Below are 27,750 nucleotides of genomic sequence, written 5' to 3'. Positions count from 1 at the left end.
GAAGAAATTGTTCTGTAACTTCGGGGAAAGTGACAGCTAAGCTTGTGAACTATAGTGAAGGACAAAAAAAAGGCACACCATTAGCACTGAAAAATCAGCACCGACATACACTTCGTATTGTGAACCAAATTATTCGAACATTTTTAAACTGACCAATTAATTTTAATGGTTTGGCATTTGTACACCAAATATGACGATCCCCGAGGCGCTGGTAAACCAAGGTACGCATGTATTAGTATTGCAATCCTTTGTATTGGGATACATAGAACTAACATACATCGGAATTGGCAACATAGCACAACATTTGTGTCACATTGGAGATATCTGGCTAGTTACACTGACCTTGCCCAGGGACTTAGGGTTGATTCACAGCACAGAAATACAGGCAGATTAGCATTGCAGCTCTGTGGATTAGTGGTTAGCACTGCTGCCTCACAGCTCTAGGGTTGTCGGTTTGAATCCCAACCACGGCAAGAAAGTAGCATGATCTCTGTGTGTGGCTGTCTTCATATAGATGTTCTGGAAACATCTTTGCTTTCTGTCTAAATGATCCCTAGAATGAGGCCTTGTCTGTTGAAACACCTTCAAAGCTGCACCTAATGTGAATGTCATACAATGGGATGAGATAAGGGCCTGGACTACTAATAGATTTGATAATGCTGGTTTACACTCCACCCCCTTTTGTGAAGGATTTGTCAAGCAAAGAGCTGAGAGAGAGAAGAGTGAGGAAGAGATACATACTGAAGAGTGATAAAGAGAGACATACAGAAGAGTGAGAGAGAAGAGCAAGAGATACATACTGAAGAGTGATAAAGAGAGACATACAGAAGAGTGAAAGATACATACTGAAGAGTGATAAAGAGAGAAAAGGCTTGGGTGGGGAATCCACACATCAAAATTGTTACAAATACTGGCGTGGATTTTTCCCCCAAATGCATAGCAGACCCTTATCCGAGCAGGCAGGTACCGCACGCCTTCAAAGATTTATTTCCTTTGTTGATTTACCTGCTTCGTTCACACTATATGCAATTGAAAATTGCGCTTTAAGTTGCCAATTTCACCGTGTTTTCTAGAGATTTTCAAACTAGTTGTGATTTCAATTGTGTTTAGCATTGAAATTTGTATTGGAGTCTAGATGTGAAATTGCTACTAAATGGCCCAAAAGTTCGACAAGAACTACCTTTGAAATCGTAAGTTCAACAAACAAATCGCGTATGTTAATACACTCACATTCACATTCATTATATCCGATATCAATTCACAAATTGTACCTGAAATTGCACACCCTGGATGCGACTTGTCATGCAATTGGCATGGCCAGCAACTTGCCATTTGCATGGCAAATTGCACACAATGTTACTGGGGGCTAACACCACTGTCACATCTAATCCGATGTGGCAATTGCCCAACTTACAGTGAAGTTGCACGAGTTCACAATCCAATTGATGTGAACAGAGCCTACAGTGGACAATAGGGTGCAACTTGGTCTACGATTTGCAAGTCTCCTGTGATGCCGATTGCATACCAAATCGCAAACAATGTTACTGGGGGCTACCCCGGTCACATTAAAGCAAATTTCTAAGTGGTGTTATTTACACTACAGTCACATCATGTGACTTACAGTGAAGTCACATGATTTCAAAGTCGGAGGACATGCTGATTTAAAGTGCGATTGCAAGACATCTGACACAGATCTCTCTGCAAAACGCATGAAAAGTAGTGTATTCATTACTTTACAAATTGTTGCGGCTCCAACCAAGTTTGAACCACACCAATATGAATGCTGTAAGTTCTGAGTTCTAACCACTAAGCCACTGAGGGAGACAGAGTTTGAGCTGCAATGTAGAATAGTTACATTGTTTAAAAAATAATGATAAAGCGTGCGCTGGTAAAATTATATAGACTACTAAAATGGTATTACACAAGATAAATATAAATCTAGGTATAGATATGAAGGTAGCAGCTAGCACACAGGGTATTGGCAACAGTCCCAGAATAGAAATATGTTACAGTAATAGTGTAGCGCTATAAATGCATGTTATCAATCATAAACGCATGTAAAATAAAAAAAGTGCAAATAAGTGCAATAATTATGTAAACTGGTAAATGGTGCTAAAAAAGTTCATATAATCATTCCTGAATAATGTAATGTCCTTCGTATCAGAGTACCAACTCAGAGAGTGCCTATGAATGGCACGTGTGGTACTTATTTGCACGTTTTTGATTTTACATGTGTTTATGATTGATAACATGCATATATAGCGCTGCACCATTACTTTAACATAGAATAGTTACATGATTAAAGAGAAGGAAGATATATCATTATATTGGGAAAATAGAACTAGACATTCCCAATTATTTGAGATATAAGTGTGAAAATGTTTGACATTTGAAAATAGAATGTATGACATTCATTAGTAAATGCATTAGTTGTCTGATCATTTTGGAGAAACAGCAACCAAAAAAAAAAAATATATATATAGGTGTACTTTTACTTTAAATTATAAGTATTCTCATATGCAAACAGAAAAACGCCAACAAAGCCTGTGGTTGTGCGCCACCTAACGAACATATTTGCACCTAAAAATGTGCCAGACACGATTCCACATTTACTAACAGGAAAGAGTCTACAAGTAGACGCTTTTCAATGAGTTTGCTAGACGCCTTTCAGAAGACTGACAGGTCTTGATTGATTGAATTGAGTCTGCCTGAATGTTCAGCATCTGCTGGTAGACTCAATTCTTAGTAAATCAGGGCCTCTGTGTCCGGTTGGGTACTCACACTTGTTTTTTCCTTCACTTTTTGAGATCCGGGCGACACTGCCCTCAGGTGTTCCTATGCAGCTCTGCCTGGTGGCACTTTTTTTGCTGCAACTAACGCCTAATCAACCATGTTTGTTCTGTATAAATGCTTCTATTTATGTTATTGTTGATAGGCAGGACTGGTGGTGGATCTCGGGCCGCGGGTGTGATTCTGTTCACAGGGCGGTCTCGTGGGCGGCCTCACTCCTCTGGTAATTTTGGAGTTTCCTCTTTTTTGAGGCTCTAGTTGACTGAGATTCGCCTAAGTTGTTTGCTTAGTATTTCCTTGTTTTTACTAATGTTGAGTTGTTCTGGTGGACTATTGTGTCCCCCTCCGAGCTGGCTAGTGGTCTGGATTGGTGTCCTGCCCGCTACCCAGCCTCTTTGTGGGTATTTCACCCACAGCTGATTATTACAATGTTTGTACTAATCTTACTGTTTCACATGCATATTGCTTGTATACCAGACGGTTTCTTGTCTTCTTCCTTCTTTTCCACCTTCTTTTCTTTGTCCCTTGTCATGTGTTTTTTGTGTTTTTCGAAAAAAATTTTCAGGGCTCTTGGTGATCGTGGCGGATCTGATCTTTTTTCCTTCCGATCGCTATGTCGTTGAACTGGTTATCTCTGAATGTTCAGGGAATGAACTCTCCGCAAAAACGGGTAAAGATATTTAAGTCGACATTGCTTGTCTGCAGGAAACTAATTTCTCAACTCCGCCCCCAAATATTTTGATGCATGCTACCCTCAGGTATTTCAGGCTACTGGCCCTACTAAACAAAGGGGAGTTCTAGTTGCTTTTCACAGCAAAACTCCATTTGTCTGTGTGAAGCGTATTGCTGACCCCAGTGGCAGATATCTTTTATTACAGGGCACGATTCAGGGTATAGATGTCACAATAATGTCCTACTACGCTCCCAATGTCTATCCCGGCCCCTTTCTATCACATATCTGTTCCCTCCTGGCTATCCATCAACGGGGTAACCTTTTGATGGCAGAGATTCCAACTTACTATTAAATCCCTCTCTAGATAAATACCCTGCAGAGAATTCTGATTCTTCCACGTCAGCTAAATCCTTTACAAGTACCCATGACCTGGTAGATCTGTGGCGTGAATTCCACCCACGGGGGAAGGACTATACTTACTACTCTCACCCTTACCATTCTCATTCCAGAATTGACCATGCTTTTGTACTACGCAAACATCTCCCTTTGGTTCGCTCCATCTCTATCCTCACGGTTCCATGGTCTGATCATGACCCCATTTTGGTGGTTTGTCGATCTCTCCTCTGTAAGCCAGCCTACTCCTCTTGGATTATGAATGACTCCCTACTTTCGCTAAAGGAGATTCAGGCGGAACTACAGCGCAAATTCCAACTAAACTCAAGTTCTGTCTCTTCTTCGGTAACATTATGGGAAGCTTACAAGGCTGTTCTTAGGGGCCATATTATTCAGATAGCTTTGAGGCGAAAGAGGGATAGACAACATAAACAGTGTCAGCTGGAATCAAAGCTAGCTTCCGCGTCGGCTCAATTTAAGCAGGTACCTACCCCATCGAACCGTAGATTGCTAGATCAGGCCCGCCTGGAACTGGATCTTTGTTTGACGGAGGAGGCTGAGCATTCTTTGCGTTGGATGCGCTAGAAGTGTTATAGTAAAGCAAATAAACCAGACTCCATGTTGGCATGTAGATTACGCTCTTTTGCACATCACCCCAAACCGATTTCCCTACGCACTCGTCAGAATGCTCTCACAAGTAATCCTGTAGCGGTTTTGGAGGAGTTCTGGCATCGACTTGCCAGACTTTATACGGATCCTACACGGGCTGACCCTCAGTCTATTTCTGACTTTCTATCCCATTTGTCCGTGCCTACTTTAACTCAGGCTCATAAGGACCTGATGGACCGTGATATCCAATTATCAGAAGTTCTGCAATGCATTGCAGATCTGAAGATGGGCAAACGCCCAGGTCCAGATGGATACACGGCTTTATACTACGAGAAATTGGCCGATGTGCTTGCCTCTCACCTTGTCGCTATGTTTAATGCGGTGAAGGGAGGTTCAAACTTTTCCCCTGACTCTTTGACTGCTAATGTGGTTATGATCCTAAAACTGGAACGAGATCATTCCTCTTGGGCAAATTATAGGCCTATTTCTCTTATTAACATTGATATGAAAATCCTCACTAAGATCTTAGCTACTCGTTTGAATTCTTTCCTTTCTCGTCTGATAAAAAAAGACCAGGTGGGTTTTGTCCCCCACAGACAAGCCGGAGATGCCATCAGACACATTTTACAGTTACAACATTTGGCTCATACTCGCAAAATTGATATGATGCTGCTATCTCTAGATATCAACAAGGCCTTTGACACTTTGTCCTGGCCTTATCTCATGTCGGTCCTTCACCGTTTTGGCTTTGGTCCCTCGTTATTACGCTGGATCTCTTCGCTATATACATCTCTTCAAGCAAAACTCAAATATTATGGATTTGAGTCCTCAACGTTCCCGATTGGCAGGGGAACTAGGCAAGGGAGCCCACTTTCTCCCATACTATTTATCCTGGCCTTGGAACCTTTGGCAGAAGCCATTCATATGCATCCTGATATTAAGGGAATAGATGTAGCTGGCTCCCAGCATAAGTTAACAAAATGTGAAATTATGTGAAAATGTGAGCCACTAGGAGTATATAGTATATGTAATATATAGTATATGTAATAAAAAATTAGTTTGCAGGCTCCTGTTTACATCCTCTTATATATGTATAATTTGTAGTGACTAAATAAAATATGGTGCCGCGCCCTCTGTGTGAACAGGTGTCCAAATATAGAATATTAATGAATTGGTTTACTATCAATTCAATTTAGGCGAGTGGTTTGCTATCTAGTGCAAAGTATCCAGATTATATGCATATATTCCAGTCCTCATATCAGTTGCACTGCATGATTAGAATAATGATCAGACATAAATTTGACATAGAGCAATAACAGATTCAAAATCCAAAGAAACATGTGCGAAAATGTCCAACTAATAAGAAAGTCCAGCCAAGTTTAGAGTCCCATCATGAGAAAGACATACTCAAAATTAATTGCTTGTGAAGTACTCACACTTTCCGGACAGTCTGTAAGTGCGAGTGCTGGGCTGAAGAGCAAAGGATTGCCCTGGTGTAATTCTCTGTTGAGAGCTGAATGGGTTAATCACCTCTTCATTCCTGGATGTGCTGTTATGGGTGAATGCAAAGTATGGATCCTCCCTTCCTCAGGCTATATATATATTCCTTCCTGATTTGAGGACTGGAATATATGCATATTATCTGGATACTTTGCACTAGATAGTAAACCACTCACCTAAATTGAATTGATAGTAAACCAATTCATTAATATTCTCTATTTAGACACCTGTTCGCACAGAGGGTGCGGCACCATATTTTATTTAGTCCCAGCATAAGTTATCTTTGTTCGCTGACGATATATTGTTGTCAGTTACGAACCCGGGGGTTACTTTGCCAAATTTGCTTGCGGTTTTGGATTCCTTTGCAGTTCTCTCAGGTCTCCATGTCAACCCTGCCAAATTTAAGGCTATGTCAATTACTCTCTCATCATCACTTTTGGCTACTTTGAAACATGTGTTCCCTTTTCAATGGCTCTCGGCTCTGCCGTATTTAGGAATTAAGCTCACCCCGACTTACGAAGGACTTTATCGGGCTAATTTCCCCACCGTCTTTAATGAACTGACCCCGACTTATGAAGGACTTTATCGGGCTAATTTCCCCGCCGTCTTTAATGAACTGACCGAGCTGCTGTCCTCCTGGTCTCACTATCCGCTTTCGTGGTTTTTTCTTTTGTTTTTGTCCTCGTCTCCTTACTCTTCGTCCCTCTCTTTTCTTTTGTCTAACCTGTTTTATACTATTTGTACTGATTGTGATTATTGCTTTGAGTGCCGCACCCGCAATACTATATCCTCATGCTGGACTCCTTCGAGAGCCCTATGTGTGGAATACCTATCTACATTTGGAGAGGCTCCATTTTATATCTTCTCCGCCTTCTGTATGCTGATATAGTGACAATTTTTCCTTAGAGTTTATATTGTCATTGCTCTCTAATTGTTTACTCATTGTTTTCTCCCTTTTGTTTTTTTTTCCTTTTTTTTTTTATACATGGCACTTAAGTATACAGTTTCATTCTATGTCTCTCCACCAGTACATATTCTGGAATATTCCTTGAATACCTTGTATGTCTTATTTCTGTTGGTCAATGCATTTGTTTTTGACTGATTCTTTGCTTCTATCTATTCTATAATAAAATTATTTTAAGTGCTGATGTGACGTGCTGGAAAGATGCAACGGGCAGGTAAGCATCACTGATATCCACAGAAGCTGGTGAAGGGAGATGTTGGCAGACCTGCTAAATACCTGAGCGCAAATGAAGACATTCAGTGCCTTGAGATCTATGATAGGGCAGATGCCCCCATTGGTTGTGGGAACTTTGAACAGGTTGGAGTAGAATCCCATAAAATAATCTGCTATTGGAACTAGGGCAACGGCACCCTGATCCAGAGGACTTGAAAGGCTAGACTGAGATCTGGTAATCTGTGAGGCAACACAGGAAGGTTGGAGGAGGGAGGAGAGGGCTGGCATGAAACCTACTGCACCCAAACATGTGAGATGCATAAGGACCAAGTGTCTGCAAATGTTGACAAACATTCCCCTACTTTAGAAAGTTGAAATACACCTTTGTGCAGAGGAAGGTTTGGGGGTGTCAAGAACTTTGAGCCCCAGACCTTGCAGGTAGATTGGGTAGCCAAGTTTGTGAGTTTTTTTGTTGGAGTGGTGAAGGGTGTTGTGGGAGTGGTGAAATAAAAATGTTTTTCCTTAACCACTAGGTGACCGCCCGCAGTACATATACTGCTAAAAAGTGGCCCCTGTGCGCAGGATCACGTATATAAACGTGATCCTGCATTCCGGGGTAGGGGGCGCGCGACCGCCCTACCCGCGGCACCGATCGCGGCTGCGGGTGTCAGTTACCGGGTCCCGGCTGGTGATTACCCGCCAGAGCCCGATGATTGCCAGCAAACACAGACGTGGACGAAGGTTGCATTGTTTTCAGCACACTGTCTCTGGATCGCTGGACACAGCCTTCCGGAACAGTGTGTAACAGAGAGGTACACACCCAGCCCCCTAGTAAAACACTCCCCTCACACAGTTAACCCTTTGATTGTCTCCAAAAGTTCCTTCCTCCCCAGTGCCATTAGTACAGTGTCAGTGTTTTTTTTTTGTACTGATCACTGTATTGGTGTCACTGGGAATGTCAGTGACCCCAAGTAAGTTCCGCCCCAGTGTCAGAATGTCCGCCGCAGTCCCGCCATAAGTCACTGATTGCCGCCATAAGTCGCTGATTGCCGCCATAAGTCGCTGATCGCCACTATTATTAGTAAACCAATTAATTTACACGTATTGGCATTTTTTTTTAGCAAAGACAGAATACATTTTGGCTGAAATTTATGACGAAATTTGATTTTTAAATTTTTTTACTGGACATGTTTTATAGCAAATAGTCAAAAATATTGGTTTTTTTTTTCAAAATTGTCGGTCTTTTTTTTTTATAGCGCAAAAAATAAAAACCGCACAGGCGATCAAATACCACCAAAAGAAATCCCAATTTGTGGATAAAAAAGAATGTTAATTTAATTTTGGTGCAGCGTTGCATGACAGTTAAACTAACACAGCGCCATAACACAAACCGCTTATGTAACCGCTTCCTGACCACCCTATAGCACAAATACTGCTACAAGGTGGCACAGGTGCACAAAATCACATATATATACGCGCTCCCATGGTTTTCACGCCCCTCCCAGATGGCGTCCGATTGCCTGTCAGTACCCCAGTCATCACATTTAACCCCTTGATTGCCAGGAACACGCTCAAACACAATAAACCTCCATTGCTAGTGTAGTGTCGGAACGGATCAATATCTTTGATCAGATCAGCAGTATACCAGCGTTCACATTAATACGGAGTCCCCAAAAACACAGCGTTAGCGGGATCATCCCTGGCACCTGCCACCACATGCATTTAGCCCCTACGCTTACTCCCTTCCACTCCCCCAGCAAGTGCAGTGCCTGTAGGTCACTGTCACTTGATACATTGCACACAAAACTGCAGTGTTCGCAGAATCAGGCCTGATCTCTGTTAGCACTTGTCAGTAAATTTTGATGACTCTCATATGCAGCAGAGTGCCAGTACTAGTGCTGCGCTACCTTTTGGTGAACTGGCGAGCACCAGCGGTCTAGTACATCCTGGTCTTTCACAAACCTCTTAGATTGTAATCTCCCAGGATCAGGCCCTTCAAGCCCTCTTGTATTGAACTGTATTATTCTGTATTGTCTCCCATTATATTGTAAAGCGCTGAGCAAACTGTTGGCGCAATATAAATCCTATATTATAATAATAATAATACCAGCACTGCAGTATGACTTGGCGAGTCCCATAAGTGCAGTACAAGTTGGTGCGGTGCCAAGCACAAGTATTGTCCCTCAACCACCAAGAATTCGCACATAGGCCCGTAGAGCCCCTAGTATCCAGATGTGCTTGCAAATCCCGATTGGCAGCCCACAAATTCTGCAGAACCCGTACTTCCCCCATTCACTGCCCAACCCGGAATTCAGGTGGAAATAGCAAATTTAACTACTCCCCTTGATTTTTTGGAGCTGCTTTTCATGGAAGATCTGTATGCATTGATTGTGGATCAAAGCATTTTATATGCACAATTTATCGCCGCCAACCCAAATTCAAACCTTGCCAGACCATTCGCATGGAAACTCATTACGGTTTCAGAATTTAAATTTTTCTTGGACCTAACCCTCAACATGGGCATTACTAAAAAAATTAATTGCGGTTGCATTGGTCCTCAGACCCGATTTGTTATATGCCCATGTTCTCTGCTGCCATGGCCAGGCATAGATATGAGAGTATAATGTGTTTTATGCATTTCAACAACAATACACTCTGTCGTCCTCAAGGTGACCCTGAATTTGACCGGCTCCACAAAATTCAGCCCCTCACAAATCACCTTAACCAAAAATTTGCAGATGTCTATACTCCCCAGCAAAAATAATGTGTTGATGAGTCCCTCATTCATTTTTCTGGCTGCATTGCATTCAAACAATTTCTCTCCAGCAAGCGTGCCAGATATGGGGTCAAGATGTAGAAGACCTGTGAGAGAACAATAGGCTATACATATAAGTTTCGGATTTACAAGGGAAAAGAAAGTCATGTGGAGCCCCCCAGATGCCCAGTCTACAAGGGGAGTGGTGGCAAGATAGTTTGGGACTTGGTGTCATCCTTCTTCCATATGGGGTACCACTTATACGTGGACAATGTTTATTCAAGCGTGCCACTATTTAGACATTTGTACAATCTTGGAACTGGTGCATGTGGCAAAGTGTGACCTAATGTGTGCCCACCATTAGAAGTGGGTGGATGCAGGGCGGTATATTCTAATGGTGGGCATACCACACACTTTTTTTTGGCAGTCTCTTTTTTTCATTCAGTCCACAGGCTGCATAAAAAAAAAAAAGAACATAGCATTTACAGTAATACCTCGGTTTACGAATGCCTCTGTTAATGTAATTTTCGGTTTACGAATGAAAATCAATTGAAAATAATGCCTCAGTTTACGAATTTTTTACCATTTTTTTTCACAATACGAAGTGTATGTCAGTGCTGATTTTAAATGCAATTGCCGTCTTTTTTTTTTTTTTTCACTATAGCGCACAACATTTTCTGTCAGTTTCCCCAGAGCTAAAGGATACTTTGTATCTTTTAAGAAACTGAAAGGAAACATTGTTTCTTTTAAGTTGGGGAAATAAACTAAAAGAAACTTTCTCTCTTTTATCTGGAGGGGGAAAGTGACAGATGAATTTCTGAACTACTGTACAGTGAAGAGAAAAAACGGTAATTACATTTAAAAACTGGCACCTAACAGCTGAGTTAATTGCCGGCAATTAAAATTTTTTTTTTAATTGCCAGCAATTCTTTTACATTTAGCTGTCAGTGGGGAACCCCGCTGACAGCTGAAACATTAACATATGGTTGTCACTACTAAAATACCACCTGAGTTAATAAAATAACTCATGCGTTATTTTAGTAGCCTTTACTGTTTTTCTGGCCTTCGGAACGGATTAATTGGTTTTCAATGCATTCCTATGGGAAACAGTGTTTCGGTTTAAGAATTTTTCGCTATACGAAATATCCTGCAGAACAAATCAAATTTGTAAACCGAGGTACTGGCACATCACTGGACTTTGAATGGTTATACCAAGATGATGCCTACAGCTGCAGGCATCCATCCTGGTATCGTTTTTTTCAGCTGGAGATCGTCTTTCATGTAAAAGCAATCCTAGTGGCTAATAAGCTGCAGGATTGCTTTCACAAGCAGCAGGAGACGATGCCCTTCTCCCCCACTGCCTTCCATGGCCTTCTTGGGCAGGCCCGTGCCATCAGAGAAACCTGAGAATGCAACCAGTGTTTCTGCCAGCTGACCATAGATCTGATTGGAGACCAGAATGGTGCCAATCATCTCTATAGCTTAAGAAATCGGAAGCTATGAGCATTTCATCACTTCAGTTTCACAGGATATAAACAGCGCCATTTGTAAATTGTGAAAGCATCTGATCACACCGATCTTGGTTTGATTAGATAATGTAAGAGCAGAGGAGATATCTAAAGTCTGATAGAACCCAGATTTCTCAAAAAAGAATATATGACAACGCCCACTGAAGTTATAGGGGATATTTGCATTCCCTGTGATAGCATTAAAAGTGATAAAAAAAAACATTGAAGGGAACAGTGTAAAAATAATAAAAAAAAAATCAAAATAATAAAATAACTAAAAAAGTACCATCACCCCCCCCCCCCGCTCGCACGTGAGCATCTACGCTTGTGAACGTTGACCCTGTGCCAGTATGGAAACAGCAGTTGCACCATGCATGTGAGGTATCGCCACGAACATCAGATCAAGGGCAGTAATTCTAACACTAGACCTCCTCTGTAAATCTAAAATGGTAGCTTGTAAAGGCTTTTAAAATGTTGCCTAAGGATATTAAAAATGTATGCAGTTTGTCGCCATTGCACAGGGCATGCTCAGTTTTAAAGCATGTCATGTTTGGTATCTATTTACTTGGCATACCATTATCTTTTATATTTTACCAAATAATTGGCCAATATTTTGTTTTTGTGCATTTGTGCGTTTGAAAAATCGCTGCGCGACTACTATGTGACATAAAAAATTGCAACACCCACCATTTTATTCACTAGGGTGTTTGCTTTAAAAAAATATATAATATTTGGGGTTTAAATTAACCATTAGCCACCCGGCCAATGGCCGTTTGGCGGCTTCAAATGTGTCTCTGCACTCCGGGTGCACGCCATTTGGCGTGCTCCCGCACATGCGCAGTTTGCGCTAATGCAGAGCGGCGCAGCAGTGCGATCTGTCACCGGCCGTGCACCTCGGACACGGCCGATGACAGATCCGAGTACCGGCTCCCGTTGCTGGTACCATGTGACCTGCTGTGACCAATCACAGTAGGTCACATGACAGTTGTATACAATGGATGGCTTCATTCATGATGCCATCCATTGTATACTAGTGCCTAGCTGTGAATGGTCACAGCTAATCACATGCACATGTCATGTGATTAGCTGTGACCAAATCACAGCTAAGCACAAAAAAAAAAAAAAAAAAAAGCTGAATGAATCGATTTCATTCAGGTAAATGCTTGCTTATAGCAAAGTAATTCTTTGCTATAAGCAAATTGTGCAAAAAAAAAAATACTGATCACTTCCCCAAAGTAGTACAATGTTACTATGGTAACATTGTACTACTTTGGTCATAGTAAAATATGAAAAAAAAATCTTAAATAAAATAAAAAAAATGTAATAAAAAATTAAATATAAGAAAAAATAAAAAAAAAAAAAAAAAAAAAATATATATTTTTTTTTTTTCATACTGTCACCAGTCAGTGTCCCTATTAACCGCCATGCCAGTTATATGATGACGCTGTACTGCACTGGTGACAGTATGTAAAAAAACAAATAGTGAAAATAATTTTTTTAATTTTTTAATTTTCCGAAAAATTATGACAAAAAAATACAACTTCAAAAAACTCGCCATGCCTCTTATGAAGTACGTCGGACTGTCTACTCTGCAAAAAGGGGTCATTTGGAGCATATCTGTACTGTTCTGACATTCTTGGACCTCAAGAAATTAGATTGGCTGTCAGTACTTCAGGATTGATCAATATTCAGATCTATACCATAGTTTGTGAACTCTATAACTTTCCTACAAACTAAAAAATACATCCTAATTTGGGTTATTTTCACCAAAGACATGTAGCAGAATACATCTCGGCCTAAATTTATGAAGAACAATTATTTATTTGTAAACTTTTATAACAGAAACAAAGAAAAATTTGTTTTTTTTTCAAAATTTTTGGTCTTTTTTTGTTAATTTAGCAAAAAATAAAAACCCCAGCGGTGAATAAATACCACCAAAAGAAAGCTCTAGTTGTGTGAAGAAAATGATAAAATTTTAGTTTGGGTACAGTGTTGTATGACCGCGCAATTGTCATTCAAATTGTGAGAGCGCTGAAACCTGAAAAATGGCCTGGGCAGGAAGGTGTAAAATTGCACGGTATTGAAACGGTTAATTTCCTAGCAAAAAATAATGATTTTTTTCATGTGAACAAAAAGTGTCAGAAAAGGCTTGGTCTTCAGGTGGTTAGAAGAGTGAGTGATGTGTGGCATAAACTTCTAATGCTGGGCATAAAATGCCCCCACCCCCCAAAACGAGCCCTTTTTGGAAATTAGACACCCTAAACTATTTGCTGAGAGGCATGTTGAATCAATAGAAGAATTTCCTTTTTTACATAAAATTGTTGCTTAAATGATTTATTGCTCACACATGCCATGGGTATATGTGGAATTACTCCCCAAAATACATTCTTCTACTTCTCCCAAGTATGGGGGTACCACATGTGAGAGATGTTTTGGCAGTCTAGCCAAGTACAGGACCCCAAAATCCAATAAGCACTGATGGTGGCTTTTAAAGGGCTTTATTTCCTCATTACACTTCCTGACTACCTATCACAGTTTCAGAGGCCCTGAAATGCCAGGATAGTACCAAACCCCCCCAAACCACTTTTGACCACTTTTTGGAAAGTAGACACCCCAAGGAATTTCATCAGAAGCATGGTGAGTATTTTGCAGATCTCATTTGTTGCCACATGTTAAAGAAATAAACAAAAACATATTTTTTCTTTTCTTTTTTTACATTTCAAAACCTTGTGAGAAAAAATTAGATCTGCAAAATACTCACCATGCCTTTTTTAAAATTCCTTGGGGTGTCTACTTTCCAAAAAGGGGTAATTTGGGGGGGGGGGGGGGGTTGGTGCTATCCTGGCTTTTCGGGGCCTTCAAAACTGTGATAGGTAGTGAGGAAGTGAAATGAGGAAGTTACGGACCTTCAGGCTTTCAAAGTGGTCATTGGATTTCATACAGGTATTTGGCTAGGCTCCCAAAAAGTCTCACACATGTGTTACCCCCATACTCAGTAGAAGTAGCAGAATGTATTTTGGGGAATGTGTGGAATGTATATTCCACATATACCCATGGCTTGTGTGAGAAATCTATAATTTAAATGACAACTTTGTGTTAAAAAAAAAGTTTTTGTCATTTTCCAGAAACTTGTGGGAAAAAAATAAATCTTTCATGGACTCAATATGCATCTCAGCAGATAGCTTAGGGTGTCTACTTTCCGAAAAGGGGTCCTTTGGGGGGGGGTTTGTACGATCCTGGCATTTTAGCACCTCAAGAAATGTGATGGGCAGTCAGAAAGTAAAAGCTGTGTAAATTCCATTATCTATACCATAGTTTGTAGACGCTATAACTTTCACACAAAGCAATAAATATACACTTATTGGGATTTTTTTAACCAAAAACATGTAGCAGAACACATTTTGGCCTAAATTTATGACAAAATTTTAGTTTTTTTGGATATTTTTTATGACATAAATGAGAAAATATCGTTTTTTTCAAACACTTTTTTTTCTCAAAATTTTTTTGTTTATAGCGCCAAAAATAAAAAGCGCACAGGTGATCAAATACCACCAAAAGAAAGCTCTATTTGTGTGAAAAAAAGGACATACATTTCATTTATGTACCATGTTGCATGATCACACAATTGTCAGTTAAACTAGTGCTGTATAGCAAAAAAATTGTGTAAATTGCAGTATCTATACCATAGATTGCATTTCTATATATTTAATGTGATTTGTAGGTTGCTGTTTGTAAGAAATGTGTTCATTGTATGCATTTCTAAGAGACGTGTAAATAAGCATATTGTAACTTCAGTTTATGTGATTGTATTGCAGTTTTACAGAACTATTCACAGAAGTAAATTCAGTTTTGTAAGGAAACAATGCTGCTTCTGTCAGTTTTGTTAGCTAGCTGAAGGCTAACCATTAGCAGGACAGAATAACTGTAGTGAAAACCTCAGCTGAAAGGGCAGAGAAACCGGCCATGTCGGAGGGAGCTAGGAAAGAATATGAAGATGGGATAGACTCTAAGATCCAAGAGCAATAGGATTCCAAACACCATCAGCATGTGAGCTGGGGGTACAAGTTACAGAGAGACTATAGCCACCCTCTTCTCCTGTGTTTAGAATCAGACATGTTGTTACATGTAATGTAAGGCTTGGAGTAAAGGAAAGGCCTCAGGTATTCCTAAAATCCAAACAGCTGGTAGCGATTGAGGGTAGCATGGCCAGAAGTGACTATGGTCAAGATAGGCAGGCAGCACAAATGGAGTTCCATGTGGCTCTTTGCAATGCAGGAACAGAAGCAGGAAGATTCTTTCTCGATGGCTGAATGGTGGGACGCTCCATTCAGTGGATGACATCAGTGCTTATTTTACTCAGTGTTAACTCTTTCTGTGGTGGAAAGGATTGGAAAGTGTGAATTTCAAAGGCACCCAGCAACCAAAATGTAATGAGAAAGTTCTCTTTAGTTAACTTGTTATGAGAACAGAGACTGAAAGTGCCAAATGCAGAACCCAGTGCTGTAAGGTCACTACCAGGCTAGCCCCGCAATGGGTCTGGACATGGCACTCCAAAGCCAAGCTTAGCACAGTTGTGCCCGATAGCTGCAATCAAAAAGATCAGCTAACAGTGATGTGGAGACGGGTCTTGTCTGAATAAAAATAGTGCTAGTAAAAATAGGTTAGTCTTTTATTCAGCATAGCTGAAGAAAGGACAGCCATATTCCCAGGAAAATAAACAAACAAAATGGAGGCATGCTAGTAGTAGCATACAGTTTTTTGTTTGCCAGTTTTAATCCTCTTGTAGGCAGCAGTATAACCTGAATTTGAATGATTTTCAATGTCCCTCAATAGATGAGTAAGAAACAAACTGCATGTGGATTCATTGCTCAGACAATATTTAAAGCAACTCACTGCTTGTACTTCTGTCCTTCACTCCATGCTTTGAAATCTGGCACATCGCTCATTATTTTTGCTTGCTAGTACAGGACTTATTCAGATAAATGGAAAAGAAGCTCTCCACTTTTCACTTCTCAAGAAGCTAAAGAATTTGCATGGCAGCAAATCCCTGAGTGTGCCAATGACTTCACATTTACACCCACTCTGGCTACACTGGTGATTAAATCTCTTTACTACTGAAAGATTTAACTGCTTGTCATCTCATATGCACCACACCCATTCAACAATGATCCCAAGAAGATAACTATCAAAAAAGCCCCTAGATTGTTTTCCTGAATTATCACTTTGTCATTGTATTCAGTAAACATATTTACCTCAGTTCTTCAATTTCATGTATATAGTTCTGTATCAGTGCCTGTATCTCTTCATTACTGTCACCTGATATAGGACACAGAAAAAAAGAAGCATAAGTTATTCCCCATTTTTTAAAACAAAAGATGTTCTTGACAAGTTCTTATAAACAAATCTTTTAAAAATTGTGACGAACCGTCCCTTTGTGATAACATTTTGCCCTTTCTGTTCTGGATTTATCCCCTTTGTAAAGCTGTATATGTTTCACAGACATTCTACACTGTTTGTTTAGGGAAATGTGACCTTGTAGTCTTTCACTTCTAATAGAGTTCATACTGTATTGTTGGGTTGTACGGTTTTGTTGTGGGTGGGGAAAACCCAGTACCAGGCTGTCTGGTGGGACTGAAGGGGGCGGGGATTACTGCCAGTATGTGCTGTATATACCAGGGGCGGACTGACCATTTGGAAACTCGGGCACTGCCCGAGGTCAGTAGGGGGCCCCATGAGTTGCCCCTGGTACCTTTTTCATAGGGTTTTTTGAGTTTGGGCAAGGACAGAGGGGCCCCATGATCCCCTATTGCCCGGGGGCCCCATGAGTTGTCAGTCCGCCCCTGGTATATACTGAGCTGTGTTTAATAAAGAGTCATTCATTTTCACCCTACACGAAGTTCCGACTCATGGTTTGGGATAGCAGGGAAGGGAGTGTTTTGAGCTATAATATCTTCCTTGGCAGAGCACTGGAAAACTTGCAGGACAAGGGGACCATTGGGTGAGATGCACTGCTCTACATGCAGAAGCCCAGGCGGAACGGTTCCGCCACAATTGGTTGGCAGTGGAGGGATCTTTCCTCATTGCGGAGAAAGTCCGAAACACCAACCGGGACCCCATCTTTTTCACGGAGACGTCCTTGCTCAGCCAGATGGATATACGGGACCTCCAGAAGCCAGCACTCCAAAGCCTGCTTGTCGCTCGGGGAGGTATTGCTGGCTCCAAGACCAGAGAGGAACTGTTGGCCGAGATTATGGCCTTGGACCAAGCGAATGCGCACCCAACTTCACCTGATGCACACTCCGCTACGCTTGAAGCGAACATTGTTTCGCCAGAAGTGAACTCTGCTTCCTGGGGGGAGTTGGAGGAACAGAGCAGCTCATCGGCCCCTGAAATGCCAGGCCCACTTAGCACCGTACGGAGACCCCTATACCATTCGGATTTACGACAAGAGGTGGAGTGGCGTTTGGCTCTGTTCGGCAGCGCTCCCACCCCCGAACAGATTTCCAAGGCCCTAGAAGATGCCACTCAACTGCGGCTGTGTCACTCCCGGTTATCAACCGAGGGCTCGGTCTGGGAGGGGATTACCTCCCGCCTTCTCCAGACTGCAACCGGACCAAAGAAAATTCCCTACGCTGCTTTTAAAACTTTCTCAGAGGCGGATGGGGACATTGACAGCTTTCTTCGGTTGTCCACCATCCATGGTGTGGCAGCCCAAGACCGGGTCCCCATTTTGAGCGGCAAGCTAACCGGGCTGCAGATGCATTCAGGACTGTACCCGACAGCTACTGCTTGGATTATGTTTTTGTTAAGGAATACTTGCTGGCCCGCTACGCTCTCACCCCAGAGGCATACCGCTTAATGTTCCGGGCACTCAAGAAGAAACCCCAGGACACCTTCACTGAATGGGGACATCAGTTACAACACGCTGCCCGCAGCTGGGTCCGAGGGTGTCAGATAACCAAGCTGGAGGAACTGTTACTGGAGCAGTTTTACAATGGACTTTCAGGGGATGTTAGACATGGGGTCCGGGACAAACACCCCCTAACTTTAGCCGATGCTAGTCGCTGGACAGATGAGTACTTGGACAACAGGAGGCTAACCGAGCCCGCCATTCCCCCTGCACCTTGTCCACAACCAGTGGTGCCCACTCCGGTTACCCGAGAATGCCTCAGACCACCCACACCTTCTGACCCAAAGCGGTCTGGCCCACGCTGTTATGGCTGCAACCAAACAGGGAACATCCGCATTCATTGCCCCCGGAATCCACCAAGGACCCAAAGCAGCCAACCCCCTCGGGGCACTTCCAACCGACCCACCACTCTCTATGGCCGAGCCTCTGCCTACTCCCTACAGGACCACCCGAGTGACACCACCTCTTCATGGAGGAATTTTACCACGGAGGATGAGGAGATCGGGGTCTTTCATGAGGCTAACCCTCTCCAGGCTGCTACCCCGGACAATCACCAACATCACCATGTCCATGTTAACGGCCATCGGGCCCAAGGATTACGGGACACTGGGGCCACACTCACCCTAGTACAACCCCAACTGGTACCAGACTGGGCCAAGACCGGGAGGTCTGTGGCCGTACGGGTAGCGGGAGGCCATGTCTACTGGATTCCTACCGCAAGGGTTCATCTGGACTGGAGGGCAGGGGCCAGGGACATTGAAATTGGAGTAATGCAGAACTTGCCAGCTGAGGTTCTCCTTGGAAATGATCTGGGACTTCTGGTCTCCACTTTTGGCACCGAGACCCCTGCTGAAGCTCATCCAGTCACCACTCGCCACCAAGCTAGAGAGCATGCTGCCGCTCCACCTGCCGAGGTTTCGGTAAGAGTCGAATACCCTCCCCCTGCTGAGCTTGTCCCTGCCCTGACTTGGGATTCCCCCGCTGATTTCTCTAAAGAAACAGCCAGTGACCGGACCTTAGATCCCTATAGACAGAGGGCTGGAAGTGATCCTGGGGGATTGGGAGATATGAGGTATGAGTGGGACCAGGGCAAGTTGTACAGGGTCCACGGGGGAGCAGGGGTGGGCGCTGCCCAAATACCTCACCGACAGATGGTAGTACCAAGGAAGTATCGGCTTGACCTCCTCTAGATTGCGCATGATAATCCCCTGGCTTGGCATTTGGGCAAGCGACGGACCCTGCATCGCTTAACCCAGAGTTTCTTCTGGCCAGGAGTATCGGGGGATGTTCGGGACTACTGTCGGTCTTGTGAGGTCTGCCAGAAGGTAGGGAAGCAGGGAGACAGGGTTCAGGGACCCCTGGATCTCCTATGCAAACACTGGGAGGGAGCAGTGGCAGAGGAGGGGACCTTGGTGGTGGCCTATGTGCTGGAGCTCAGGGAGAGGCTGCAATGGTTGACGACCCTAGTACGGGACAACCTTGAGGCCGCCCAGAGCCGACAGAAATGGTGGTACGACCGGTCTGCCCGAGACCGAACGATTCACTTAGGACAGAAAGTGTTGGCTTTGAAACCAGTGAGGCATGACAAATTACAGGCTGCCTGGCAGGGCCCGTACCAAGTGGTGGAGCAACTCTGTGATACCACATACATTGTAGCTCGCTGTTCAGATGGCAGGATCCGGCGAACCTTCCATGTGAATATGCTGAAACCGTTCATCGAACGACAGGAGGAGAGTGTAGCTGCTATTTGCACTCTGGCTACCGATGACTCAGAAACGCTTCTTCTGCCGGGGCTGCCGAGGGATGGACAGTTCCAGCTGAGTGTAGCAGATGTAGATATCAGCACACGGCTGCCTCCCAAGGCCCAGGAACAGCCCCGCCAACTGCTCCAAGAGCGCCGAGGGCTGTTCTCATCTCTACCCGGGTACACCACCACAACTGCCCACCCGGTAGACACGCAGGGTCAGGCCCCCCTGAAGCAGGCAGCCTACCGAGTGCCTGAGTCCATCAGAGAAGGGATGAGAAGAGAGATTAAGGAAATGTTGGATTTAGGTGTGATAGAACCCTCTCACAGGCCCTGGGCCTCCCCAGTAGTTCTAGTACCCAAGAAGGACGGAACAGTCCGGTTCTGTGTGGACTACCGCAGGCTCAATGACCGGACCGTGACTGATGCATACCCCATGCCCCGGATAGACAAGCTGCTGGACCGGATGGCCAAAGGTAATTTTCTTACCACTATTGATCTCTGCAAGGGGTACTGGCAGATTCCACTGGATGCGGACGTGGTACCAAAGTCGGCATTCATTACCCCTTTCGGCTTGTACCAGTCCAGGGTCATGCCAACTGGGATGAAGAACACCCCGGCTACCTTTCAACGAATGGTAGATAAGCTGCTGGATGGGCTGCAGGACTTCTCCTACGCCTATCTAGATGATATAGCTATCTACAGTGATAGTTGGGAGGATCACCTCCGACACCTCTGGGAAGTGCTTGATCGCATTGGGCAAGCAGGGCTGACCATCCGACCGGACAAATGCCATGTTGGGGTGTCCGAGGTCCAATATCTAGGACATCGGGTAGGATGTGGGAAGCAACGACCGGCACCGGCAAAGGTGGAAGCGGTAGCAAATTGGCCCACTCCCCAAACCAAGACCCAGGTCCTTGCCTTCCTAGGCACTGCGGGTTACTACAGTAAATTCATCCCCAACTACAGCGCCATTGCTAAACCCCTAACGGATCTGACCCGCAAGAATCTGCCCCGACAGGTTGTGTGGTCCCCAGAGTGTGAAAAGGCTTTCCAAAAGCTCAAACATGATCTGATCCATGCTCCAGTTTGGCTGCTCCTGACCCTTCCAAACGGTTTTGTGTTCAGACCGATGCCTCTACCTTTGGATTGGGCGCTGTTCTGAGCCAAATCGGGGACAACGGGAACGACCATCCAGTGGCTTACCTAAGTAGAAAGTTGTTTCCCCGGGAGGTGGCCTACGCTGCTGTGGAGAAAGAGTGTCTTGCCTTGGTATGGGCCCTCAAGAAATTGCAGCCCTACCTGTATGGGCGCTCCTTCACCGTATTCACCGATCACAACCCCCTGATATGGCTAAACCGGGTCTCCGGGGACAATGGCCGTCTGCTACGGTGGAGCTTGGCCCTCCAACCCTATAACTTTACAATCCAGTACTGACCGGGGAAGCAAAACGCCAATGCGGATGGGTTGTCCCGGTAAGCTGAGTTGAAGAAGTAACCCTCTGAACCGACCAGCCCCAAGCGGACCCGTTTGAAGGTCTCGCCAGGTCTGGCAGGTGTTACACAACGGGGGAGCCTTGTGACGAACCGTCCCTTTGTGATAACATGTTGCCCTTTCTGTTCTGGTTTTATCCCCTTTGTAAAGCTGTACATGTTTCACAGACATTCTACACTGTTTGTTTATGGAAATGTGACCTTGTAGTCTTTCACTTCTAATAGAGTTCATACTGTATTGTTGGGTTGTAGGGTTTTGTTGTGGGTGGAGAAAACCCGGTGGGACTGAAGGGGGCGGGGATTACTGCCAGGATGTGCTGTATATACTGAGCTGTGTTTAATAAAGAGTCATTCATTTTCACCCTACACGAAGTTCCGACTCGTGGTTTGGGAAAGCAGGGAAGGGAGTGTTTTGACCGGGAGAGTTGCTGCTCTCGTGCACATTGCTGGATTGAGAACGGGCTCGGGTAAAGGCGGTGCTGGGGGGGAGCTACAGACTGAAGGTTTTTTGACTTTCATATATAGAATGCATGAAAGCAAAAAAAAATTAGCCTTTAGAACCACTTTAATTTTTATAACATGGTAATTGTATACAGTACCTATGGACTAAAAAACAAAAAAATTATATAAAATATAAATATTTCTTACCAGCCCTTTGTAAAACTCTTGCTGCTTCTTGACCAGCCATGCGGGTGACACGGGCATTAATAGCCCTGATAGCTTCTTGTAGTGCGGCCACACGAAGGCGCAGTGATGCATTTTCACTTCGTAGCATAGACAATTCTTCACACATATCACTTAAAGCATCAGACCCAGGAACTCGATGACCCTGTGATCACATGATCATTATAACTGTATGTGAACAGTGTTCTATCTGCATGTATTTCTGGCACCCCACGGTTCACATAACTTATTGAATTTAAGTTATTCTGCAATTACATATAGCTAACAAAAAAATAACTAAACAATAGTTTACATAGTCTTAGGTGTTTTCTGCTAATAACTGTAAATATGGTTTATAAAAAACAGGAATACTGTACAATATGTAATATATTAATTAAGCCAACTTACAGTTTTGTACTCCTGTAGTTCTAGGCGTAGCCGAGCCAGCTCTGCCCTTAGTGCCTGAACTTGCTGACCGCTCTGCTCCTGGTTAGCTGTCACACGATTCTTGATGTTACGTGCGCGGTTGGCATACTTCAAGGTATTTAATGTTTCCATAAAATCACGATCAGATGGAGAGACACAAGCTATCATCATGGTCTGACTGGATGGAGTGACCGTTAAAGAAAAAAGTAAGTTTAAATGCTGCCTTATGAACAAATTTTTTATTCAGCACTATTTCTAATGCAATTAATAATTTCAAAGGAATCCATAGTTCTGTAATTGCAGTCATATCAGATCTTAGTATGGTTTTGGGCCATTTCTGATTATTGCCTTTCTTCCCCATTCTGATGCTCGGGTTGAACTTCAGCAAGCCATCTTCACCACGTCTACATGCCTAAATGCATTGAGTTACTGCCATGTGATTGGCTGATTAGCAATTTGTGTTAACAAGCAATTGAACAGGTGTACCTAAAGTGGCCAGTGAGTGTATGTAGCACCAGCTACATACACTACACAGTGCTGTGTTCTGTCAATGGGGTGGAAACGTCAAGTCCTGCACCAGGAACAAAATCGAATTTTGCTGAGCACTGCTAATCCTTTCACAGGCAGCCTTGTATTCTATGTATGAATACAAAGCTTCCTCTGAGGCAAAAAGGCAGCTGGTTACTGTCATGCTCTTTAACTCGTCCAATCAGAGAATGCGAAGCATTCTCTGAATGGCGCCTGTGGCGAGTGACTGACCTTCTGTATTCACAATGTATCAGAGATCACTGGAATAGCAGCTTCCTGTGATATTGGCCAGGTATGATATATATATAGTTACATTGGTCCAAGCCAGACTAATGTAATTATGTAAAAATATACTATACCTGGAATTCTTCTGTAATATTTCCAATTCTTGCTCCACTTTGGAGCCCTCTCCAGCTAGTAGTACTATAGGTGACCACCCTCACTCCTTTACCTAGAAACAGCTCTGGTCTGGAACTATTATTAAACAAGTTGGTAAATTTAACTGTAGAGTCTTATTTCAAAGCTAGTAATGCCAATATTTACATTTACATTTATTATGTATTTATATTTACAAACAGCTGCACAGGCAATGTTGATACATATACAGAAGAAAGAACACTTATAAATGGGGAGCAGGTGTGTTAAATGAAATCAATAATATATAACATTACCTAATTATCCATAAGAGTAGAATGCAGCTTTCATTCAGGGGCATTCTCTGCAATCATTTGTTGCACCTACAGTATCTCACAGAAGTGAGTACACCCCTCACATTTTTGTAAATATTTTATTATATCTTTTCATGTGACAAGACTGAAGAAATGACACTTTGCTGCAATGTAAAGTAGTGAGTGTACAGCTTATATAACAGTGTAAATTTGCTGTCCCCTTAAAATAACTCAACACACAGCCATTAATGTCTAAACCACTGGCAACAAAAGTGAGTACACCCCAGGGGCAGACTGACTATTTGGAAACTCAGGCACTGCCCGAGGGCCTGGAGTCAGTAGGGGGCCCCATTAGATGCCCCTGGTACTTTTTTCATAGGCTTTTTTGAGTTTGCGCAAGGACACAGGGGCCCCATGATCCCCTATTGCCCGGGATCCCCATGAGTTGTCAGTCCACCCCTGGTACACCCCTAAGTGAAAATGTCCGAATTAGGCCCATTAGTCATTTTCCCTCCCTGATGCCATGTGACTCGTTAGTGTTACATGGTCTCAGGTGTGAATGGGGAGCAGGTGTGTTAAATTTGGTGATATCACTCTCACGCTCTCATATTGGTCACTGGAAGTTCAACATGGCACCTCATGGCAAAGTACTCTCTGAGGATTTGAAAAAAAGAATTGTTGCTCTACTACATAAAGATGGTCTAGGCTATAAGTCCCTGAAACTGAGCTGCAGCATGGTGGCCAAGACCATACAGCGGTTTAACAGGACAGGTTCCACTCAGAACAGACCTTGCCATGGTTGACCAAAGAAGTTGTGTGCACGTGCTCAGCGTCATATCCAGAGGTTGTCTTTGGGAAATAGACGTATGAGTGCTACCAGCATTGGTGCAGAGGTTGAAGGGGTGGGGGATCAGCCTGTCAGTGCTCAGACCATACGCCCCACACTGCATCAAATTGGTCTGCATTGCTGTCATCCCAGAAGGAAGCCTCTTCTAAAGATGATGCACAAGAAAGCCCGCAAACAGTTTGCCAAAGACAAGCAGACTAAGGACATGGATTACTGGAACCATGTACTGTGGTCTGATGAGACCAAGATAAACTTATTTGGTTCAGATGGTGTCAAGCATGTGTGGCGGCAACCAGGTGAAGAGTACAAAGACTAGTGTTTCTTGCCTTCAGTCAAGCATGGCGATGGGAGTGTCATGGTCTGGGGCTGCATGAGTGCTGCCAGCACTGGGGAGCTACAGTTCATTGAGGGAACCATGAATGCCAACATTTACTGTGACATACTTCAGCAGAGCATGATCCCCTCCCTTCAGAGACTGGGCCGCAGGGCAGTATTCCAACATGATAACGACCCCAAACACACCACCAAGATGACCACTGCCTTGGTAAAGAAGCTGAGGGTAAAGGTGATGGACTGTTTAAGCATGTCTCCAGACCTAAACCCTATTGACCATCTGTGGGGCATCCTCAATCGGAGGGTGGAGGAGCGCAAGGTCTCTAACATCCACCAGCTCTGTGATGTCATCATGGAGGAGTGGAAGAGGACTCCAGTGGCAAACTGTGAAGCTCTGGTGAACTCCATGCCCAAGAGGGTTAAGGCAGTGCTGGAAAACAATGGTGGCCACACAAAATATTGACACTTTGGGCCCAATTTGGACATCTTCACTTAGGGGTGTACTCACTTTTGTTGCCAGTGGTTTAGACATTAATGGCTGTGTGTTGAGGTATTTTGAGGGGGACAGCAAAATTACAGTTATACAAGCTGTGCACTCACTACTTTACATTGTAGCAAAGTGTAATTTCTTCAGTGTTGCCACATGAAAAGGTATAATAAAATATTTACAAACATGTGAGGGGTATACTCACTTCTGTGAGATACTGTATATAACAATCTGAGTAATACATATCACTGGTATTTATAGTGATACCTAGTCATCAGCATAATCTTTGCTTGCAGAAATTGCATTCTGCCTGTATTACGGTAATGACAAATTTTACATAACACTAAGAAAATTAAGTTAGCAAGGAAAAAAAGGCATAGTACAAAGGTAAACTGAATTACCTGTTACCTCCCAGTGAGTCCTGCAGAAGTCGGGTTAGTTTTGAATCTCTGTATGGAACATGAAGAACCTTCTTGCTCTGATCTCCCAAAGCACTGATTACATTCCCAAGAGCAAGCTACAGGAAGACAAAATTGTTGGTTATATACTTTACCTAATGATGTTGCTAACCAGTCATAGCAGCCAATCAGATTCATTTGTTTCAGTCACCAAATGCAAACTGCAGTCTGATTAGTTATAACAATGCAATTTTCTCCAAATTTAAGAAATCATCCTCCATTAGAATCAAAACAGGAAGCTGAAGGACATGATCACTGTCTGTAGTTGTATATGCAATATATATTTATAGATGTATGTATTTCTCTATATATATTTATATTAATGATTTTATATTAACCACTTCCAGACCGGACACTTTTACCCCCTTCCTGACCAGGGCAATTTTCAACTTTCAGCGCTATCACACTTTGAATGACAATTGCGCAGTCATGCAACAGTGTACCCAAATGAATTTTTAACCATTTTTTTGAGACAGATAAAGCTTTATTTTGGTGGTATTTATTCACCGCTGGGATTTTTAATTTTTTCCATGTAAATGAAAAAGTCCAAAAATTTTGAAAAAAAGTGTTTTTTTTATAAAAGTTTGCAAATAAATAATATTTCATCATAAATCTTGGCCAAAATTTATTGCGTTATCTTTTTAGTAAAAAAAAATAAAAATCCAAAATTAGTTTATAACCAAAAATTATAATTTTTAAATTTTTTTTTTAAATTTTTTTTTTCTTACATACTGTCACCCTAGCAGTACAGTGTCACCATGGTAACACTGTACTACTTGTGGGGGGTGATGAAGATTTTTTTTTTTTTACACTGATATACCTATATAGGATGTAAAATCAATAATTTCTCTTTCTCTCTGTCTGCATTCTTGCAGTCATTGAGAAGTATTGAGTGAGCTGTGATTGATCACAGCTTGTCACATGGTACAAGGCTGTTGTGAATAGCCTTGTACCATGTGACCTCTGTGATCATTCACAGATTTCACACGTAGTAAGCAATGATGTCACAAGTGACATCTTGCTTACTACTTTGCATGTGATCACTGATTGGCCAATCAGTGATCACATGATCGGGACCTCGTACAGAGGTCCCATCCGACGATCGGTGTTTCACTGTGTCTGGAGGACACAGCAGGCACCGGATCGCGGTGCTGCGCGCTCCCAGGGAGCGCGCACAAGCAGGGTGCGGGGAGGCCGTTTATAAACGGCCACCTGACCCTGCACTGCCACCGTCCTGCCGTTTATATACAACGGCCGGTCGGGAAGTGGTTAATATGTCCGTGTCATAAACAATCCTGTTTGTCTCCAAGGGTTGGTGATTTAGTTTAGCCATGTACTGTAAAGTTACATAGGTTTTTGCAGAAGATAAAAAAAATTTAGCATCCTGTAATCCCTAGCTGAATTGCAGGAATACAAAGAAAAAACTTCTAAAGCATGTTTTGTTTGACAGTTTTGTAAGCAACGGCACAAAGAGCCAATAAGGGGCAAGAGCTCTGTCCTGCAATGAACTTCAAGAAAACATGTATTTGTAAATACAAAAATCTTATTTTCTTTTTCAGCCATTAAAGCCGAACTAAAGGAAACACATTTTTTAATTTTGTATAGAGTAAGGGAGGGTTATAATCCCTGTCAGTTTTTTTCTTTTTGTGCTATCTGTATCTCATTGTGGAGATTTCCCTTTACTTCCTGTTCCATAGCCAAAACAGGAAGGGAGAGGAAATCCCTCCAAAGTGGGGGAAATTCCAGGGTGTCACCAGGGTCACCAGAACTAATGTCCCCATTGGAAGA

The 27,750-nt window shown here is 43.0% G+C and overlaps 1 protein-coding gene across 6 annotated transcripts in view; it reads right to left on the bottom strand.

Annotated features, from left to right (window-relative positions):
* KIF21B (kinesin family member 21B) overlaps positions 1-27,750 on the bottom strand; it is a 400,290-nt gene that overhangs the window by 226,387 nt on the left and 146,153 nt on the right. For all 6 annotated transcript variants that reach the window (XM_089654112.1, XM_089654107.1, XM_089654109.1 and 3 more), the window contains exons 7-10: positions 25,906-26,021; positions 22,624-22,819; positions 22,201-22,381; positions 16,658-16,721 (exon numbers count right to left, since the gene is read on the bottom strand). In XM_089654112.1, coding sequence (XP_089510238.1) covers positions 16,658-16,721; positions 22,201-22,381; positions 22,624-22,819; positions 25,906-26,021 — 557 coding nt within the window. The remainder of the gene's footprint in view (positions 1-16,657; positions 16,722-22,200; positions 22,382-22,623; positions 22,820-25,905; positions 26,022-27,750) is intronic.

Source organism: Staurois parvus, unplaced genomic scaffold (assembly GCF_062004578.1).
Source record: "Staurois parvus isolate SC_StPar_1 unplaced genomic scaffold, SC_StPar_1.0 ptg000744l, whole genome shotgun sequence".
NCBI lineage: Eukaryota > Metazoa > Chordata > Amphibia > Anura > Ranidae > Staurois > Staurois parvus.
This window is presented reverse-complemented; position numbering and strand designations above follow the sequence as displayed.